Source organism: Bufo gargarizans, chromosome 11 (genome assembly GCF_014858855.1).
Source record: "Bufo gargarizans isolate SCDJY-AF-19 chromosome 11, ASM1485885v1, whole genome shotgun sequence".
Taxonomy (NCBI): domain Eukaryota; kingdom Metazoa; phylum Chordata; class Amphibia; order Anura; family Bufonidae; genus Bufo; species Bufo gargarizans.
Genome location: NC_058090.1, coordinates 17,099,574 through 17,120,847, shown reverse-complemented (window position 1 = coordinate 17,120,847; position 21,274 = coordinate 17,099,574). Strand labels below are relative to the sequence as shown.

At 43.9% G+C, this 21,274-nt stretch overlaps 1 protein-coding gene and 1 pseudogene across 2 annotated transcripts; one reads left to right on the top strand and one right to left on the bottom strand.

Moving 5' to 3' along the window:
* Window positions 1–1,442: 1,442 nt before the first annotated feature.
* Window positions 1,443–10,927, top strand: LOC122921681 (heat shock protein HSP 90-alpha-like). 2 transcript variants are annotated; one of them, XM_044271842.1, is made up of 11 exons: window positions 1,443–1,594; window positions 2,524–2,671; window positions 2,883–3,249; window positions 3,363–3,496; window positions 3,922–4,230; window positions 5,517–5,682; window positions 5,816–6,006; window positions 6,166–6,313; window positions 6,410–6,678; window positions 8,103–8,436; window positions 10,556–10,927. In XM_044271842.1, exons 2-11 carry the CDS (start codon window positions 2,525–2,527, stop codon window positions 10,663–10,665), a joined length of 2,175 nt encoding a protein of 724 aa, XP_044127777.1. In that variant the 5' UTR covers window positions 1,443–1,594; window position 2,524; the 3' UTR covers window positions 10,666–10,927. The 2 variants fall into 2 exon arrangements, with proteins under 2 accessions (XP_044127777.1, XP_044127776.1); XM_044271841.1 differs by having other exon boundaries at window positions 1,448–1,614.
* A 3,848-nt stretch (window positions 10,928–14,775) lies between these two features.
* Window positions 14,776–15,611, bottom strand: LOC122921254 (annotated as a pseudogene).
* Between the last annotated feature and the right edge of the window lie 5,663 nt (window positions 15,612–21,274).

Sequence of the window (21,274 nt, the reverse complement as noted above, 5' to 3'; positions counted from 1 at the left end):
GTCAGCCGCATCGGATCGCGGACCTATTCACTTTAATGGGTCCGCGATCCGCCCGTTCCGCAAAAAGATAGGACATGTTCTATCTTTTTGCTGAACGGAAGTACGGGACGAAACCCCACGGAAGCACTCCCTAGCGCTTCCGAGGGTCCCGTTTCGTGCGGCCGTTCCGCAATTCCGGAATTTGCGGACCCATTGAAGTGAATGGGTCCGCATCCGTGATGCGGAATGCACAGGGAACTGTGGCCGTGTATTGCGGCCCGCTATTTGCGGGCCGCAATACGGCCACGGATCACACACGTTCGTACTCGGATTTCACCCAGTGATAAAATCTGCATCACAGGTAAATTTAGGCTAAGTTCACACAGTATTTTGGGCATGGATTTTGGTGCAGATTCTGCACCAAAAAATTCAGACTACAAAAAAATGCATGCAGAACTTCCCCATGAATCTGCATGTAAAACCATACAGCTTTTTTCTTTTCTACGTACAGTTTTAAAACCACACCATAAAAAAAATAAAAAAAATAAGAAGTCTCCTGTTCATTCGTGACGTGGATTTCGCATCCGGAATTTCTATTGAAAATGGGCGGGAATAAAAATCCTCATTGAAAGCGCATTAAAAATGCATCAGGGAAAAAAAACGCTCTGTGTGAACCTAGCCTCTATGTGAACCTAGCCTTTTCTCACTACATTGCTGGCACAGTAAAACGCTGTGGATTTGGCGACAAAAGAGCAGCATTTCTGTCCTGGGTGGACATGCCCTAAATAATTACATATTCATTTCTGCAAGGATGTCCTTTGGTGTGATGACATCATTAGGTCATCCTGTTTATGCTCCACCCACAATGTTGCAGCAAGACTTGTGCCCACTCCCTAGCTCAGGGGTCAGCAACCTTTGGCGCTCCACCTGCTGTGAAACTACAACTCCCTGTTCTTCTGATTCCCATGGAAGTGAATGGAGCATTCTGGGAGTTGTAGTTTCAGAACAGCTGGAGTGCCGGAGGTTGCTGATTCCTGGTCTAGGTATTGCAATCGCAACCCCTGCAAACCCCCCAGTTGCGACACCATCAGGCTCCATCAGACATTGTCCTATGTGGATAAATATTTTATTGATAATTGACCATTTATAAAGATGATGCAAATGCCCCCCCACCCCTCCAGAACCCCTATGCAAACCCTTCCCCCTTATGCTATTGCATGAATGAATGAATGAATGGAGCACATGCCGGCTAATGTGACATCCTGCAACACATTGGAGATATTAATAACCCTTTACTATGTTGCAGTGCAGATGACCCCCTCCACACCCTTATTTTATTTCGTACTGAAACCCTACACCTCATGAGTCTGGAAGCTTCTGCTTCTCGTTCCTTCCAGATTCTGGGACTGTTCCAGAATGCGGCATCCCCTGGTATAAAGAGCAGCTGGTAACACAGCGCACAGCAGAGAGGACGCAGTCACGTAGACTGAAGGTTACACTGCCACAGAGCAAGACACAAGGCGGTGGGATAGAAGAGGAGCCAGCTCACAGCTATTGCATTGAGACAAAGCAGACACAGCTCAACGGATAGAGACTGGACATAGATCAGGAGGGGGTACGATACGTATACACCAGGTAAGGGGGCACGGGGGTGTGCATAGGGTCTGGTGCAGTCACTTGGTTCAGCAACTGATTCTTACTAATCGCATAATGGAAAGTTATCCAATTTTCCAATACATTTCTTTTCTATGCTTTCAATTTGTGCATGGTTTTCGATATTCCTGTAGGAGGCTTCATTGCTTACTTACAGTGAGTGCAAATGTCCCCCGGCTATGTGGTGGTCCTAGAGGTGCAGTGCACTGATTAAGGAGGGGGTGGTCGTAGAGGTGCAGTGCACTGATCATGGAAGGTGCCCCTCTGCCTAAGTCAACCGGCAATGTTCCTCGGCTATGTGGTGGTCCTAGAGGTGCAGAGCACTGGTTAAGATAGAGTATCACCCTCTAGTTTTATGCTGTATGCCAGGGGTTAGAAGCCTTCAGCATTCCAGCTGATGTGAAACTGCAACTCCCAGCATGCTTCATTCAGTTCTACAGGAGTTCAGCGAACAGCCGAGCAAGGTGTTCATGCTGGGAGCCGTAGTTTGACCATGGATGGAGTGCAGCAGGTTGCAGATCCCTGCTCTAAGCGATGATTCCCCCCCCCCATTAATTGACTGCAAGCAGTGCTAGGGTTCCTCTCATGTCTCAGTCTCGGGAGCTTTAGTAAGGTTCTCCTGAGGATCTGTCTATGTTTGGTCAGTGGGGGAGGGAGAGTCTATGACGGACGATCAGCACACTGCATCCATACCAGCAACTGTGCCTTGTACCGAAGTTGATCCCATTCAAATGAATAGGAGGGGCTGCAGTAACAAAAACTGACGCTTGGGAGGTTGGGTTTGGTATGGCATGGCAAATCTTTAGTTTGATCTTCCTGGGGAAATGTCTTTGGCTACTCGATTGATTAATTGATAACTAAGATTTTATGATGGATATTTGTGTTCCACAGGATGCCTGAAGAAGTCAAGGCCATGGAGGAGGAGGTGGAGACTTTTGCTTTCCAGGCTGAGATCGCTCAGCTGATGTCCCTGATCATCAACACCTTCTATTCCAACAAGGAGATCTTCTTACGAGAAATCATCTCCAACTCATCCGATGTAAGTCCAGCTGAGTCCACCTAAGGACATGGGGCTTGAAGCTCCTGGGTACTGGTACAAAACCTATGCTGTCCCACTGGCGCTAGCTCCATCTACTGTGATGTATTGTCTACACATTAGACCTCTTCTGTAGACGTCTACAGTCACTGACAATCTCCATATTGAACCCAGTACCTTGTACCTCTTTAATATCCCATATTCCATTTCGCAGGCTCTGGATAAAATCCGCTATGAGAGTCTGACTGACCCCTGCAAACTGGATTCATGTAAAGAGCTGAAGATTGACCTGATCCCCAACCAGCATGATCGCACCCTGACCATTATCGACACTGGCATTGGTATGACCAAAGCCGACCTCATCAACAACCTGGGCACCATCGCCAAGTCTGGAACCAAGGCTTTTATGGAGGCTCTGCAGGCTGGAGCAGATATTTCTATGATCGGTCAGTTTGGTGTTGGTTTCTACTCGGCCTACCTGGTGGCCGAGAAAGTGACGGTGATCACCAAGCACAACGATGACGAGCAGTATGTCTGGGAGTCTTCAGCCGGAGGATCCTTCACTGTTAGGGTTGACAACGGTAAGTTATTGCTCCTGTATCTGTAATGGAGGCAATAGCCCTTTCCTGCAAAACCATCTTACACCAATGGGCACAGTCTGTCCTCTAAACCATCTACCCCTTTGTGTTGTCAGGTGAGCCCATGGGTCGTGGGACAAAGGTTATTCTACACATGAAGGAAGATCAGACTGAGTACTTGGAGGAAAAGAGGATCAAGGAGGTTGTGAAGAAGCATTCCCAGTTTATTGGATACCCCATCACTCTGTATGTAAGTATACAAAATATTGAAGTGCCACCTAGAGGAGTAATTTGAGGATACCTTGTAAGTGGCCACCCACCTACTATGTGCCAGTTCTAATACTGTTATGTTCTTATGTGGTTGAGGGCCTTTGGGCCACCTCATATAACCGGGCCAGGGTGCCATTATCTCAGTGGTCAACATGTTCGCACAAGGCTTTTCAAGAATATGAGACATTAGGTACCATTCGGTCTCCAACTGCTGAAAGGAGATGGATCAGGTTGTAACTCCATATAACATCATACAACCCAAAACAATAATGGGTGTCCTTGTAGCTCCAACAACATGTGTCTAAAGTCTTAGTCTTATTGGGATTTTCTCAAGAACTTTTCCATACAATGTCAGAAACTTAATGTCTACTAATGCTCAGTCCTATATGCTTCCTTACTGGGTAGGTTGAGAAGCAGCGCGAGAAAGAAATCAGCGATGATGAAGGTGAGGAGCAAATCACAGAAATGAAGGATGTAGAGAACAAAGATGAAAAGCCTAAGATTGAAGATGTGGGATCTGATGAAGAAGAAGATGAGAAGACAGGTGGAAAGAAAAAGAAGACGAAAAAGATCAAAGAAAAGTACATTGACCAAGAGGAACTGAATAAAACCAAACCCATTTGGACCCGCAACCCTGATGATATTAGTAACGATGAATATGGAGAGTTCTACAAGAGTCTCAGCAATGACTGGGAGGACCATCTGGCTGTAAAGGTAAGTGGATGTGCATCTGACATAGAGCGTTCTCATCCTTATGGAGCAGTATTATAGCAGTTATATTCTTGTACATAGGAGCAGTATTATAGTATGTATATTGTTGTACATAGTAGGCAGTATTATAGTAGTTATATTCTTGTACATAGGAGAAGTATTATAGTAGTTATATTTATGTACATAGGAGCAGTATTATAGTAGTTATATTCTTGTACATAAGAGCAGTATTATAGTAGTTATAGTCTTGTACATAGGAGCAGTATTATAGTAGTTATATTCTTGTACATAGGAGCAGTATTATAGTAGTTATATTTCTGTACATAGTAGCGGTATTGTAGTAGTTATAGTCTTGTACATAGGAGCAGTATTATAGTAGTTATAGTCTTGTACATAGGAGCAGTATTATAGTAGTTATATTCTTGTACATAGGAGCAGTATTATAGTAGTTATATTCTAGTACATAGGAGCAGTATTATAGTAGTTATATTCTTATACATAGGAGCAGTATTATAGTAGTTATATTCTTGTACATAGGAGCAGTATTATAGTAGTTATATTCTTGTACATAGAGATTAGGAAAAAGTGACAACCCCTTTTGAAGTTCAGATGTCAGCACAGTTGTCACATCCTTTACAAAATTCTTACACCACTGGGTAGAGGAAAAGATCTTTGGAATTACTTTCCCACTTGCAGCGTGTGTCATCCGGCGGGCAGTTCCGTCGCCGGAACTGCCCGCCGGATCCGCCGATTTGGATGTGACTGAAAGCATTTTAGAGACGGATCCGGATGCGGATCCATCTCACAAATGCATTGCAAGAGAGGATCCGTCTCTCCGCTTGTCATGCGGACAGACGAATCCGTCTTGTATTTTTTTTCACATTTTTACCGGTCTGCGCATGCGCAGGCCGGAAGAACAGATATGGCATTCCGCTATTTTGAATGCCGGATCCGGCACTAATAAATTCCTATAGGGAAAAATGCCGGATCCGGCGTTCAGGCAAGTCTTCATTTTTTTTCGCCGGAGATAAAACCGTAGCATGCTACGGTTTTATCTTTTGCCTGATCAGTCAAAACGACTGAACTGAAGACATCCTGATGCATCCTGAACGGATTACTCTCCATTCAGAATGCATGGGGATATACCTGATCAGTTATTTTCCGGTATAGAGCCCCTGTGACGGAACTCTATGCCGGAAAAGAAAAACGCTAGTGTGAAAGTGCCCTAAGTGACACTTTGTCTGGAAAATGTATCACTTTGCTCTAATGCTCTCATGTTCTTCTTCCAGCATTTCTCTGTGGAAGGTCAGCTTGAGTTTAGGGCCCTTCTTTTCGTTCCCCGTCGGACGGCTTTTGATTTGTTTGAGAACAAAAAGAAGAAGAACAACATCAAGCTGTATGTGCGCAGAGTCTTCATCATGGACAACTGTGACGAGCTGATCCCAGATTTCCTGAGTACGTTATTATACATGTGTTGTGGTTTCTTTGTAGTGTAGTCTATTTAAATAGATTCTTCTTTAGAAAATATTCCTTGTTTTCCTTGGTCTTGGAGAGACTTGTGGTTTTACTGCTTGGGCTTTTTCCATAGATTTCATGAAGGGAGTAGTGGACTCTGAGGACTTGCCCCTCAATATTTCCCGTGAGATGCTACAACAGAGCAAAATCCTCAAAGTTATCCGCAAGAACCTTGTGAAGAAGTGCCTGGAACTATTTACCGAGCTGGCCGAGGACAAAGAAAACTACAAGAAGTTCTATGAGCAGTTCTCTAAGAATATCAAGGTAAGGAAAGGATATATCACATTTATACATCTAGCACAAGGACCTCTAGAAACCTATATCTCTTTAGCATTTTCTCGAAAAACCATGAATGGTTCCAAGTATGAAGAAAATCTGCAGAGAAGACATTCATTTATGAATTGACTAATTTTAATTTTACAGCTTGGAATTCATGAAGATACTCAGAACCGTAAGAAGCTTTCCGAGCTGTTACGTTATCACTCCTCCGCTTCTGGGGATGAGATGATATCTCTGGCTGAATATGTATCTCGCATGAAGGAAAATCAGAAACACATCTATTACATCACAGGTAAGAGCTGATCGATTGAGGACTAATATGAGACCATCAAGTCTTGTCTCCGTCTTCTGTACTACCTTAATGATCACTCGGTCTCGTTCTTTTCAGGGGAAACCAAGGAGCAAGTGACTCATTCAGCCTTTGTGGAGAGACTTCGCAAACATGGCCTAGAAGTCATCTACATGACTGAGCCCATTGATGAGTACTGCGTCCAGCAGCTCAAGGAGTTTGATGGAAAGACTTTGGTCTCGGTGACAAAGGAAGGGTTGGAGCTTCCTGAGGATGAAGAAGAGAAGAAGAAGCAGGAGGAGATTAAAACTAAATTTGAAAATCTCTGCAAGATTATAAAAGACATTCTCGACAAGAAGGTGGAAAAGGTAGGTATTCTTGCAGCCAGTGGCGTGCCTCGGGTGTTTGGCACCCAGGGCGGGTCCTTTCTCTGGCACCCCCCCCCTCCCGCCCCCCAATACTTGACCACATATCTCTTATATCCAGGGACATCTCCTGTTTTGTAGACCTTCTCTTTCCTCTTCTCCTCCGTTAGACCGCCATGACAAATTCTTTCAGCCGCATCTCGTCTCTACAGAGTTTGTAACACAGACACGTTAGATTTCTCAGTTTTTCCATGAACCCCCCCATCCTGGTGTCCCCACCGTGTCATCCTGCTGCCACCCCCAATACTGTGCCCGTTGTGCCCCCCAATGCCCCAGGTACTATACTGCTGAAAAAATACAGACCCCCAGTAGACATAATTGGGGTCATTTATCAAACTGGTGTAACGTAGAACTGGATTTCCAAAAGAGCTGTCAAATATGAAAGGTGGAATCTGATTGGCTGCTATGGGCAACTAAGCCAGTTCTACTTTACACCAGTTTGATAAATTACCCCAAATGTTCCTATAGTGTCCACAGCAGCTATAATGTCTCCTAGAGCGCCCCGAGTAATAATACCACCCTATATTGTGCTCCAGGTAATAATCCCTGTATAGTGTCCCCAGAAATAATAGAATTGCCCCTACAGTGCCTCCCCAATAGCAACGCCCCCCACGCTGCCCCCATAAAGTAATTTCCCCACACAGTAATTTCCCCCACACAGTAATTTCCCCCACACAGTAGTGTCCCCCCCACTGCCCCCACACAGTAGTTTCCCCCACACAGTAGTTTTCCCCACACTGCCTCCACATAGTAATCCCTCCCATAATAATTTGCCCCCACACAGTATCCCACCAGAATATTTTTCCCCCACATGTCCTCCTGTGTCCCCCAAAGTTGGCACATAAAATAAATAAATAAATAAACTAAAAGTGAAATACTCACCTATGTCCAGGCGCTTGCTCGCCGATGAAGGCGCGCACGCTTCACTATGCTGCTGCGTCCCCACACAGGCGCGCGCGATGATGTCATCACGTACGCCTGTGCCGGGATTTCACTACCGCATAGGCCTCAGGCCTACTAGGCCTGAAGCCTATGGTGGTGATCGGCGGCGGGGCAGGCAGGGAACTATGCGCTCCCATGCCCCCGCCGCAGTATGTGGGCATCAGCGCTCCAGCAATAAGCGCTTCCATCTGTATTGATGGAAGCGCTCATTGCTTCTGGGCCTGGCACCCCCGTGAGAGCCAGCACCCGGGGCGGACCGCCCCACCCCTTGGCACACCACTGCTTACAGCTTCTGGTAGGTCATCCATGCACTTGAAGTTTTTATTGGCTTGTTCAGTAAAAACCTTCGTTCAGTAAAAACCTAACATACTGAATTTATAAATCTAATAATTGCGATATGTTAACCTGCATTTTATTATATCCAGGTGGTCATCTCAAACCGACTGGTAGAATCCCCTTGCTGCATTGTCACCAGCACATACGGGTGGTCTGCCAACATGGAGCGTATCATGAAGGCCCAGGCTCTCCGGGACAACTCCACAATGGGCTACATGGCGGCAAAGAAGCACCTAGAAATCAACTGTGAACATCCGATCATAGAAACTTTGAGGCTTAAAGCTGAAACTGACAAGAATGACAAATCTGTGAAGGATCTGGTTATCCTGCTCTACGAGACCGCCCTCCTGTCATCCGGCTTCACCTTGGAAGACCCTCAGACACATGCCAACCGCATCTACAGGATGATCAAGCTTGGTTTAGGTAAGTGAGCTTTAACTTTTCCAGGTTTTCATTACATGTATTGCCCTATATCTATTTGCTTTATTTGCATGAACTTTCACCCTGTCTGTTGCCTTCTCCCTCTCGTTCTTGGAACGTTGCTAATTTTTGGGCTTATTTAAAAAATTATAAGGGTCACCATTATTATTTTATCATGTAATCAGTTGAGTATAGGTATGGGTTTTATTTTTGATTAGTCAAAAGTTTATTAGATGTGCACATTATTTGGATCTTTTATTCACCATTTATTAATTTTGACTTTTGTGACTGTGTTATTAGTAAATATCACATAATCATGTTGCATGACAAAGTTGTATGGCTTATGAAGTATTTTTACATTATTATTATTATTATTCCATGTCTTTTTTGGTTTATATTGACTTATATATGCGCATATATGGGTATGTCTAATTATAGCTAATTGTTTTGGTATTATCATCTATTTATTTATTCATTAATTGATTTTCTTTGATTTAATATATTCTCCAGGCAGTATATTTAAGATGTTCCTCTTTTTGTGATATGGGGGGATCGGGAGGTTTTTCCTGCATTTGTCACGCAGGTTCAAGAGACAGCCCGGATGTTCTAGCCACGACGCATTTACAATATTTGGAACGCATTGCCGTAGAACTTCCGGTTTGGCGCCATCTTGAGCATGTGCAAATGACATTTCCTGCACGCCGTAATACAACATACGGCGCCATGGTCTGTCCATATTGCAAAGTAAAAAAGGGGGTTAGTCAAGGTGCCCGCTGCTATGCCTGAAAACACAACATAGCACAAAACATACAATGCAACAGCTCTCTGCAAATCAAATAAAGTACAAAAATGTATTAGATTGATAATGCTATGCTTATAAATTGAAGATGCTTGGCAAATCATTTTGTACAAAATTATTTGAGCCCGTCTGCCACACGTCAAGGCGATCTTTGTAAGATGGGAACCTTACACTAAGTTCAACCTGTTAAGTGCCATGACAGCGACCATGAAGTTCAGGGGGTGTAGGTTCCGCATGCATGCTGGGCCCCCTTTGGTCTGTCCATATGGGTTCTGGGCCCGGGAATACCAACGGGCACCACTACACCCCTCTCTGACCTCCCTCCAATCAAATTTAGCACAGGTGGTTCTTATTGTTTCTTCATGTCACGGATGGTGTAACAGAAAACAAGAAGTTACAAATAAGGATCCGACTGGCTTGGTCCAAAACTAAGGAACAAAAGGGTGACCCCTAGTTAAGCCCTGAAACTCTCCCTGTCTTCTCAGCCCATTCAAAGATCTCTATGATAGAAAATTGCATGCCCTCGTGCCTCGACTGTATGACACCTGAACACCCTATAATAGTGAGGGGACACGACCACCGGCTCCCTACACTTAATACGGAGGGAGTCAGGGTCACCTAGGATCAAGCAAACAGGAAAACACAAATCAATGAACAGACTTATCTGTAGAAGCATCAGTTGTAGCATCCAGCATGTACACACTCCAGGAAGTTGTATAAACCGCAAAGTGATGCAGTATGGGAGGGGATTTAAAGGGATGCAATCAGTGCAACTAGATGACAGCTAAGAGAGGGAAACGAGATGACAAAACGAAAGCAAAACAAAAGAACCTCAAGCAGGAGGTTCTGAAGAACGTCTGTCAGAGCTTCTCAGATGTCTGGCGGTGACACTTCATTAACAATGTATTTATACTGGACTCTTGCCCTAGCACATTGACCCCTGAGGAAGCCAGCATTGCCTGGCGATACACGTGGGGCGTCCTTACCTGCATCTCATGTCTGCCGTCTTGTGCAATTGATAAGTATTCTATACTATCTGATGTCTTATTCACTAACTGTGCATTATCTTTGGCGGCATATGTTTGTTCCCATTTGGAACCTGGTTGTTGCAGGTATGTAAATTGATGTAAATTGTATACAATGATTTTAATGTCTTGGGATTTTGTGTTTTTTTAATACATTATAATTTTTATATAAGAAATGCAGCCTTGTTTGCGGTAGTTCTTTTTTCTGGTTTTCATATAACGTGTTTATGGTACATACACAGTGACCTATAATTTGAATCTTGAGACTTGAATCTCGTGGTCTTTCTGTCCTGCGCAGGGATTGACGAAGATGATGTCACCCAGGAAGAAGTCTCAAGTCCGGTGGTGGAAGAGATGCCTCCACTAGAGGGCGATGATGACACATCCAGGATGGAAGAAGTGGACTGATAGCAATGACGGAGCAGAAACTGCCGAGCGCCACAGTCTCCTTATGTACAGATGTGAATATTTTTCTACGGTATCGAAATGGACAGGGAGACAATCCTGCTCTGATAAGAACACGTCATATGCAGAGCTATAACTTTTTTTTAATTATTGCTCGAGATTTATGAGCTTTTGGAACTGTTACTTGCAATGTGCAGGAGGGTTTATTGTATGAGTTACTTTTGATAATGTAAAAATAAATTGGTAATAAAAAGATTAAGCTGCAGATTTGTCATGTTTGTCATTATTTGGCAGTGTATATATCAAAATGATCTTAAAAACTGTGTACACCTTCGGGGCCAATTTGTTTATGAATGCATTTTACACATTTTGGGCTAAAAATATTTTTTTCAGTTGATCTTTATTAACAATATTCAGCCGTTCTGTGACAAAAGGTTAACTATTTGCCTAGCTGTGTGACTCCTACTGTCACTTTGTGCCAGTCATCTAATAAACCTTATCTCTAAATTACTAAAAGGTCGTAAACACTTATTTAAGGCACATTCTTACCAGTAAGATAAGAACTGAGCTTTAATGATTGTTTAGACGGTCAGAGATCAGAGATAAGGAGCCATCAGCTGAGCTGCCTGATGGGAAACAGTAAAAATACAGAGCCTGCTACTAGAGAATCTCAAGGCTGTACAGAGAAAGGGGCTCACAATGTTTAATAAAGATCAATTGAGAAAAATAATTGTAGCTCAAAATAAGTACAATGCAATAATAATAAAAAAAATGCCTAACCATCAGTAGCTGCCGAGATACATAACAAAGTTGATTACAGCAGTTATCATCTACTATTCCCTTGACTTGGCAGGAAATATGGAAACGGAGAATGGGGGGGTGACGCTGACATCACTTATTTTGGGAAACAGAGTGGGCGAGTAGATTGTCTTCAGTTCCATTTTTTGATAATGATGTCATACTACACGCCAGTGATATCATGCTTTCCTCTTCCTAGTAGGCAATGCTCTCAGACAGAAAGAGACAATAGGAATATGATTAGAAATACTGGGGCATCCGGTAATGCAAATTAAAATTGGGTCTCCAATCCTGGTTCACGTCAGTGGTCACCCTCGCAGGAGTTTTCTTTCTCCCATGGTTCCTAACATTACAATGCTAGGAAATGGGTTTGTTGGATTCATTCTGCAAATGGGTTTATGGCGACTGGGATAACCTGATATGGGGCTGCATCTCCAAGGGCTACATAATGATGAAGAGTGTCATACTATCTCATTGAGATTTTCCAGCATGTAGGAAATTCTACTCATGTCAACACTGAGCGCTGCCAATTGTCACACATGGCCATGATCTCACCTGAATAAGACTCACTTGACGTATTGTGTAGCAAACCTGGGACATGTATATATGTATAGTAAAGGACCACAAAATCAGATTGAATAATAATAAAAATATTAAAAAATAAATAAAGCCTAGCTATAATAGTGCAGCGGTGGATTATGTCAATGCAGATGATAGAGGCAGTATCATGATGTGAGATGTGGTATATGGGGACAAAGGATCATCACACACAGCAAAGCAATCCCGATTACAGTGCATACAGAAAGTCTTCAGACCCTTTTGTTATGTTCCACCCTTGTACTAAAATGAAAAACATCAATCTGCACTTATTACCCCATAATGACCCTAGACATTTAGCTCTGGGGGTCTCCCATTTCTCTTGATCATCTTTAAAGGGAACCTGTCACCGGGATTTGATGTATAGAGCTGAGGACATGGGTTGCTAGATGGCCGCTAGCACATCTGCAATACCCAGTCCCCATAGCTCTGTGTGCTTTTATTGTGGAAAAAAAAACAATTTGATCCATATGCAAATTACCCTGAGATGTGTCCTGTACGTGAGATGAGTCCAGCGTGAAGGAGCGCAGCACCGCCCCGCATCCTCAGAATCTCCTCCTTGCTCCCCGACGTCAGACAGCCAGAGTGCCGTAATCTCGCGATGCGCGATCTAGCGCATGTGCAGTATCCTCATAGTGTTCCTTCCCTGTGCTGGCATCAGCCTCAGGGAAGGAACAGCGCATGCGCTAGCTCTGGCTGTCTGACGTCGGGGAGCAAGGAGGAGATTCTGAGGATGCGGGGCGGTGCTCAATGCCTAATACCATCCCTACAATGAAGCATGGTGGTGGCAGTAGCTGGGACAGGAAGACTGGTTAGGGTTGAGGAAAGGCTGAATGGAGCAAAGTACAGAGATATTGTTCATAGAAACCTGATCCAGAGTGCTCTGGACCTCAGGCTGGGCCAAAGGTACAATTTCCAGTATGACAATGAGCCTAAGAACACAGTCAGGAGAACACAGGAGTGGCTTAGGGACAACTCTGTGAATGTCATTGAGTGACCCAGCCAAAGCCCTGACTTGAACCCAATCAAACATCTCTGGAGAGACCTGAAAATGGCTTTCCACCAACAGTCTAACCTGACAGAGCTTGAAAGGATCTGCAGAGAAGAATGGCAGAAAATCCCCAAATTCAGGTGTGCAAACCCTATGGCATCATCCCCGAGAAGACTGGAGGCTGTAGTCACTGCCAACAGGGCTTCAAATAAGTCCTGAATAAAGGGTCTGAATACTTACACTCACCTAAAGAATTATTAGGAACACCTGTTCCATTTCTCATTAATGCGATTTTCTAGTCAACCAATCACATGGCAGTTGCTTCAATGCATGTAGGGTTGTGGTCCTGGTCAAGACAATCTCCTGAACTCCAAACTGAATGTCAGAATGGGAAAGAAAGGTGGGCTACAACAGCAGAAGACCCCACCGGGTACCACTCATCTCCACTACAAATAGGAAAAAGAGGCTACAATTTGCACGAGCTCACCAAAATTGGACTGTTGAAGACTGGAAAAATGTTGCCTGGTCTGATGAGTCTCGATTTCTGTTGAGACATTCAAATGGTAGAGTCCGAATTTGGCGTAAACAGAATGAGAACATGTATCCATCATGCCTTGTTACCACAGTGCAGGCTGGTGGTGGTGGTGTAATGGCGTGGGGATGTTTTCTGGGCACACTTTAGGCCCCTTAGTGCCAATTGGCCATCGTTTAAATGCCACGGGCTACCTGAGCATTGTTTCTGACCATGTCCATCCCTTCATGACCACCATGTACCCATCCTCTGGTGGCTACTTCCAGCAGGATAATGCACCATGTCAAAAAGCTCAAATCATTTCAAATTGGTTTCTTGAACATGACAATGAGTTCACTGCACTAAAATGGCCCCACAGTCACCAGATCTCAACCCAATAGAGCATCTTTGGGATGTGGTGGAACGGGAGCTTCGTGCCCTGGATGTGCATCCCTCAAATCCCCATCAACTGCAAGATGCTATCCTATCAATATGGGCCAACATTTCTAAAGAATGCTATCAGCACCTTGTGGAATCAATGCCACGTAGAATTAAGGCAGTTCTGAAGGCAAAAGGGGGTCCAACACCGTATTAGTATGGTGTTCCTAATAATTCTTTAGGTGAGTGTATGTCAATACAAGATTTTAGTTTTTCCTTTTCAATTAATTAGCAAAGATTTTGAATATTCTGTTTTCACTGTCATTCCGGGATATTGAGTGCAGAATGATTGGGATTTTTTTTAAATTATTTTAACTCCAGGCCGCAGATTAACAGCATGTGAAAAAAGCAAAAGGTTCTGAAGACTTTGCAAATGCACTGTACATAGTCCGTATATGCAGCCATATGTTGCTGCCACCAGAATTCATATAAATCCGTGAGAAGACTCCTCTGTTAGTCTATAGTTAAAATCAGTTGATTTTGCTCTTCTGCAGCTTCTCGAGGGAAATAAGAGAGGTAAGTCTTCTGAGTCCACCACCGCTTACATTAAATCAGCAAAATTTGCAAAGCATGGTGAGATCACAAGGAAGAGAGATGCTATGTTCACAAGTAAAGGACTTTTTAATGTGCCTCTGAGACTCTTCCAAAGATCCTCTCCCTGGCACATCCTCATAGACTTTAAAGACTCTCCAAGATGTTCTCTGTTGAGACAGCATATTGATGATGACCTGGATAAAAAAGACAAGTGATCTGAGCAAAGTCAATTAGCAAAACCTCTCTAAGTTCCCTCCAGTTCTGGGAGCCAACTCTCTCCCCGGTCAATGTCTGTGACATATATCTGTGGGTCATCCAGGCTGAAGTGCATGACAGGTGAGTAGTCTCAAAGAGCAGAATAAGCAGATCCTTCACAGGCTTGTCATTCATCCCAGCCTCATCCTTCTGCCTTACTGGTTAGGATTGATATTTAGGTACTGTTTGGCTGCCATCTAAGCCCATTGTTGAGTTGTCCAGGAAACCCTGAATTTTCTAAATACCCTCCATGTGGGAAGACCACCTGTAGGTGCTAGTGACGATGCAGCATGGACATTCAAAACCAGTCTGAGACAACAACCTGGAGTTATAAAAGTCAGTGGTTTAAGACACAAAAGTGAGATATTTGGATAAATGTATGACTTATAGACAATAATAGTATAGGAAGACGTACCTCTTCCACTTTCTTGACCAATATATCTTTCATGATCTTGCAAAAGTTCTCAAACTTTGCCTTGATCTCCTCCTGCTTATTCTTCTCTTTTTCATCCTCCTCAAGAAGCTCCAACTCTTCCTTAGTCACCAAGACCAAATCTATCCGTCATGCTGCATGCTCCTCATCAGTGGGCTCCATCTTGTAGATGACTTCTAAGCCATTTTCTGGAAACTGTCCAAAAAGGCTTAATGAAACACTAGATCTTTGGTTTCTCCTGCAAAGAACAAACCAGGTGTTAAGTAAAGTAAAGAAGTGGGGTTTTGAGACAAAGAGAAACACCTGAAAAATATTTATGCAAGAAACATATTCAGGCAGATCATCTCGTCTCCAGAAGCAGAGGAGTGATGATGTAGCTTGGAAAGTTTCATAAGGCCCCTTTCAGACGAGCGAGTTTTCCGCGCGGGTGCAATGCGTGGAGTGAACGCATAGCACCCGCACTGAATCCGGACCCATTCATTTTCAATGGGGCTGTGTACATGAGCGTTGTTTTTCACGCATCACTTGTGCGTTGCGTGAAAATCGCAGCATGTTCTATATTCTGCGTTTTTCACGCAACCCTGGCCCCATAGAAGTGAATGGGGCTGTGTGGAAAACCGCAAGTAACTTAGCAACAGTGAAGGGATTTAAAGACAGGAAGTTGCGTTTCACATTGTGTGGCTCCAGCCAGTGCATGAGAGAGGAGTGTTTGGAGAAGATTACAGCCTTTGCAGAGCTATTTGGACCATGCCGAAGGCACCAAAAGCCGTGGATGTGGAGAGGCTCATTCTCCTTGTTCTGGAGAGGCCCTGCATTTGGGACACAAGGTCGGGGGATTACCACGACCGGTACAAGAAGGAGGCAGCATGGGTGGACATAGCCCAGGAGTTGTTCACACCTATATGGGATAAAACTAAAGGCCAGAGTCGCCAGAGTTTGGGTAAATGGCCAATCTATACATGTGTGATCCTAGCTGTCCTCCCTAGCATAGCACATGTCATACGTTGTCCTCCCTAGCATAGCACGTCATACATTGTCCTCTGTAACATTTATTTTCTGGTATTTTTCTTACAAAGTTGATGAAGTCAAGAATCGGTGGCGGAGCTGCAGGGACCAATTGTGGAAGGAAATGCAACATCAAGGCCATAGTGGGTCGGGCCAATCCAAGAAAAGGCCATATATGTTCCGGGACCAGCTGATGTTCCTGCGTCAGGTCATAGAGCTGCGTCCGTAAGTTAATAATTGTTTTTCTATGGGGCCATTCAAGAGATTATTGGACACTTGAAGCTGGTCCTGAGACTGTGTCTACATGGGACTCCAGCGAAACTGACTTATGGTCCTAATGTATGCCTCATCTGGTCCGTTTGAGAGTTATCACTGTGTTATCTGAGCTGTTACATAGGACAGCAGGAAACATCTATTACATTATCTGTACTCAGAGTTATCACTGTGTTATCTGTGGTGTTACATAGGACTGCAGGTGAATCTACTACATTATCTGTACACGGAGAGTTATCACTGTTATCTGTGGTGTTACATAGGACTGCTAGTGATCTACTACAGTATCTGTTAAAAGGGGCGTGCCCGGAGTAGGGGGGGAGGGGCGGAAAGCCAAAGGCTGTCAAGGCATGCTGGGAGTTGTAGTTTTGCAACAGCTGGAGGCGCACTGGTTGGGAAACACTGATATATATAACTTTTGTGAGGCAAGGTAACCAATATTCACCTGACAGTAGATAATGTGATATTTTTATAGAGTAGGTCGTAACGACGCAGCGATACCTAATATGTCTATTTTTATTTTATTTTTGGGGGGGGATTTACACAATAAAATTATAGAAAATCATGTTTTTGTGTTTCCATTTTCTGAAAGCCATATATATTTTTTTGGGGGCGATTGTCTTAGATAGTGTCTCATTATTTGCTGGAAGAGATGATGGTTTGATTGGTACTATTTTGGGGCACATATGAATTTTCGATCACTTGGTATTACACTTTTTGTGATGTAAGGTGATAAAAATGGCTTTTTTGGCACTTTTTTTATTAATTTTTTACGGTGTTCACCAGACGGCTTGGATCACATGCTATTTTTATAGAGCAGGTTGTTAAGGACACAGTGATGCCTAATATGTGCATTATTGAAATTTTATTTTACACAATAAAAACATTTTTGAAACAAAAAAATCAAGTTTTAGTGTCTCCATTTTCTGTAAGCCATATATATATATATATATTTTTTTTAGACGATTGTCTTATATAGGGGCTCATTTTCTGTGGGATGAGATGACGGTTCAATTGGTACCATTTTGGGGCACATATGGCTTTTTTGGCACGGTTTTTATTTTATTATTTTTTACAGCATTCACCAGACGGGTTAGCGCATGTGATATTTTTTTACACCAGGTTTTTACGGACGCGGCAACCTAATATGTCTGCTTTTTTAAATATATTTTGGTTTTACACAATAAGAGCATTTTTGAAACAAAAGAATCATGTTTTAGTGTCTTCTTTTTCTGAAAGCCATATCTTTTTTATTTTTGGGGCGATTGTCTTAGTTAGAGCTGAGATGACGGTTTGATTGGTACTATTTTGGGGTACATATGACTCTTTTGATCACTGTTTATACCATTTTGTGGGAAGTGCGGTGGGCAAAATTCCATCATATTTTTTATTTTTTATTTTTTATGGCGTTCACCGTGCGGTAAAAGTACATGTTCCTTTTATAGATCAGGTCATTACGGACGTGGTGATAACAAACATGTTTAGTGTTTTTTTTATTTTTTACATTTTTAACCAATTATATGTGCGGACTTTTTTGACTTAGACCCACTTGGTTCTTGAAGATCCAGTGGGTCTGATGCCTCTACAATACACTGCAGTACACTGTATAGTGTACTGCAGTGTATTGTCATTCACAGTAAGCCCGATCAGGCTCAGCTATACCATGGCAATCCGGATGCCTGTGAATGCGCCCAGTTGCCATGGTAACCATTGGGACGCTGCCACAGCAGATGGCTTGTATGGAGGTGAGGCCATCCTATGCGGCGGGGGAAGGGGGAGGGGACGGCATCGGGCTGCTGCCACAGCAGAGCAGTGGCCCGATGTTTAGCCCCTTCCATACAGCGGTCCCTAAGGACCATTGCATGGAAGGGGTTATGTCTACAGTTTGAAGCAGACTGTCAGCTGTATGTTACAGCTGACAGCAGAGGTCGCACTACATTTAGTAAAAATACTCCTCTAAACAATTTTGAGGAGTATTTTTAGCCAAGGAGGAGTACGAATTTTGCGGTAATTCATATATATAATGCATAGGCCCACATAACGGTATGAGGCTGATATTTCTGCATTGCTAGTTTCCCATGCAGAAATAAATGTAGACAATTTTACATTTATCCAACATCATATACTAAACATAAGACCACTGCTGCCATACACAGCGCCCACCTGACGCTGCCATTCACAGCGCCCGCCTGACGCTGCCATACACAGCGCCCGCCTGACGCTGCCATACACAGCGTCCGCCTGACGCTGCCATACATAGCGCCCGCCCGATGCTGCCATACACAGAGCCCACCTGACGCTGCCATACACAGCGCCCACCCGACGCTGCCATACACAGCGCCCACCCAACGCTGCCATACACAGCACCCACCCGACGCTGCCATACACAGCGCCCACCCGACGCTGCCATACACAGCGCCCATCCGAAGCTGCCATACACAGTGCCCACCCGACGCTGCCATACACTGCGCCCACCCGACGCTGCCATACACAGCGCCCACCCGACGCTGCCATACACAGCGCCCACCTGACGCTGCCATACACAGCGCCCACCTAATGCTGCCATACACAGTGCCCACCTGATGTTGCCATACACAGCGCCCACCTGACGTTGCCTGTTGGGTATATAAAGCAAGTGCCTTAAGCACTTATATCAAAGAAAGAATCAAAGGGAAAAAATTTATCCTTCAGACTTTTTTTTTTTAATAATTCGATGGAGAACCTAATTATTTTGTGCAATTAGTAAAATACGGTACCAGCGTCTATGCAAAAATACAAATGATTTATTATACAGATATATATACAATGAATATATGACCAAAAATAATGCAAAGACAATACAATGAAATGTAGTACCCAAAATACGCCACTAGATGGTGCTGAGACACCACAAATTTACCAACGCTCTCTAATAAACCAATGCGAAATATGCCAATTCTGCTTAAATATGAAAACTATATATCAACTGATTATATGCAGAAATTCAATAAAGAAAATGACGGATAGGAACCCTTGCTCTGCCAAACTATGAACAAATCTCGGGTGTTCGGTAGTATTGCAATAAACTTATAAATTATTGTGGAAAACTCTAATCTAGGAGGGCGTGTTCGTCTGATAAGGTTGTGGATAATTACCCACATACGAGTGGTAAAGGGACCACCACCAAAGGAAAAACAGGAACCAAGAGAAACAAAGAAAGAGGGCCCTGAGAAAGATTCTGATTATCTGAAAATTCTGAAAAGTTGACTTCCCTTAAGACTCTGCAAAATATCTGCATCTGGGTAATGTATGTTTTTGTTATATGTAGTATTCATAGAAACTGGTTGGTTTGATTCTTAGCCAATCCCTGCTTATTGCAGATGGATAAGATTAGTTGCTACATGTCTATTACACACAGAAAACTACAATAGACTGGTTACACTGACATAGCTCTGCTTTATACACACCTTCCATACATAAAGTACCTCTGCATTCTCCACCAGCACAGTCCTACCGGGAGCCTGTGTTCCCCTAACTCCTCCCAAACATGGCCGATCACATGACTGTGACATCACCACAGGTCCTGTAACCACAATGTAGTCTGGAGCTGCTCCTGGTGAGAGAGATGTCCGTGACAGGCGGGGCTTCTCGGGAGAGAGGCGGGGCTTCGTGTGCCGAACCTGGCAGCTTCTGATACAGAGGGGAGAGGGGGACAGTGCGCGCTCCACTGTGCACACAGGAGGAGTTACAAAAAATCCATCAGATAACTGATTCTCTGTAAACTCACTGAGAGCAGCCTCTGTGCATAGGAAGCACCTGAGGCTGTAGAACAAAAACCAAAAAAGATAAATAGAACAAATTGGAGAAATGAGAAATGATTTTATCCACAAAGGTGTCCATATCCTTCAATGATCAGGGACAGGGGCGGACTGGGAACTTAAAGTGCCCCTGGAAGAAATACTAAAAGTGGCCCCGTTTTGTAGTTGGGTCCAAATTCATGGAAGTCAGGGCCAGCAATACAATATTGTGGAACATTATACCACTCCAAGTACCACAACCAATCATGAAATTCTGCTAGGAGCACAAAATACATCCCCAAAAACTTCCACTGGCCGGCCCCCTGGGCATCGGCCCACCGGGAAGTTTCCTTGTAGGGTTTATGACCACTCCGCCCCTGATCAGGGACCATCTCAGCCTGGAATCCAAAAGTTTCTGTCACGAGTAATGAGGAGGGGAAAACATCAAATGACACACAGAAGGAATAGACCGGAGTCTAGGCCTCAAAGCTAAGGGAGATGGATGGTGACCTCCTAGGAATCCCTAGACCTCTCCTCGACTCCTGCCAGTATGAGTAGACCCTGAAGGTGGAAATACTCATACACCGGAACCTAGGCCCTGAAGACCTTGGAAGGCCCTAGGAATGGTGGCAGGGAATGAGACTACTGGTTCCTCCCCAGATGAAGGAACCAGCGTCTCCCTGAGGCCTAGACAACAACACACACAAGCAAACAACAAAATGCAAGACAAAATGAACCTAGCTTAAAGCAGAATGGAGGAGCAGGAGATCCAAAGGAACAACACACCAGCTTAACCAACTCCAGCAGGAAATATTAACCGCATGCTAAGCAGTGTGAGTCAGAACTAAATAGAGCCTCAGTAATGACCACAAGCTGCACCTGTCAAGAGGTGTGGTCATTAACCCTTTCATGACCAAGGGTCATTGATGCCCCAATGTCCAGGTCAAAATTTACAAATCTGACATGCGTCACTTTATGTGGTAATAGCTTTGGAACACTTT

What these genes read in the sequence shown, in the direction of transcription:
- LOC122921681 (XM_044271842.1), top strand. Translation starts at nt 2,525, where the DNA reads ATGCCTGAAGAAGTCAAGGCCATGGAGGAGGAGGTGGAGACTTTTGCT. An exon ending in CACTGTTAGGGTTGACAACG is followed by an intron (nt 3,250 to 3,362) that starts GTAAGTTATTGC and finishes TTGTGTTGTCAG; the next exon opens with GTGAGCCCATGGGTCGTGGG. An exon ending in AGGACCATCTGGCTGTAAAG is followed by an intron (nt 4,231 to 5,516) that starts GTAAGTGGATGT and finishes TTCTTCTTCCAG; the next exon opens with CATTTCTCTGTGGAAGGTCA.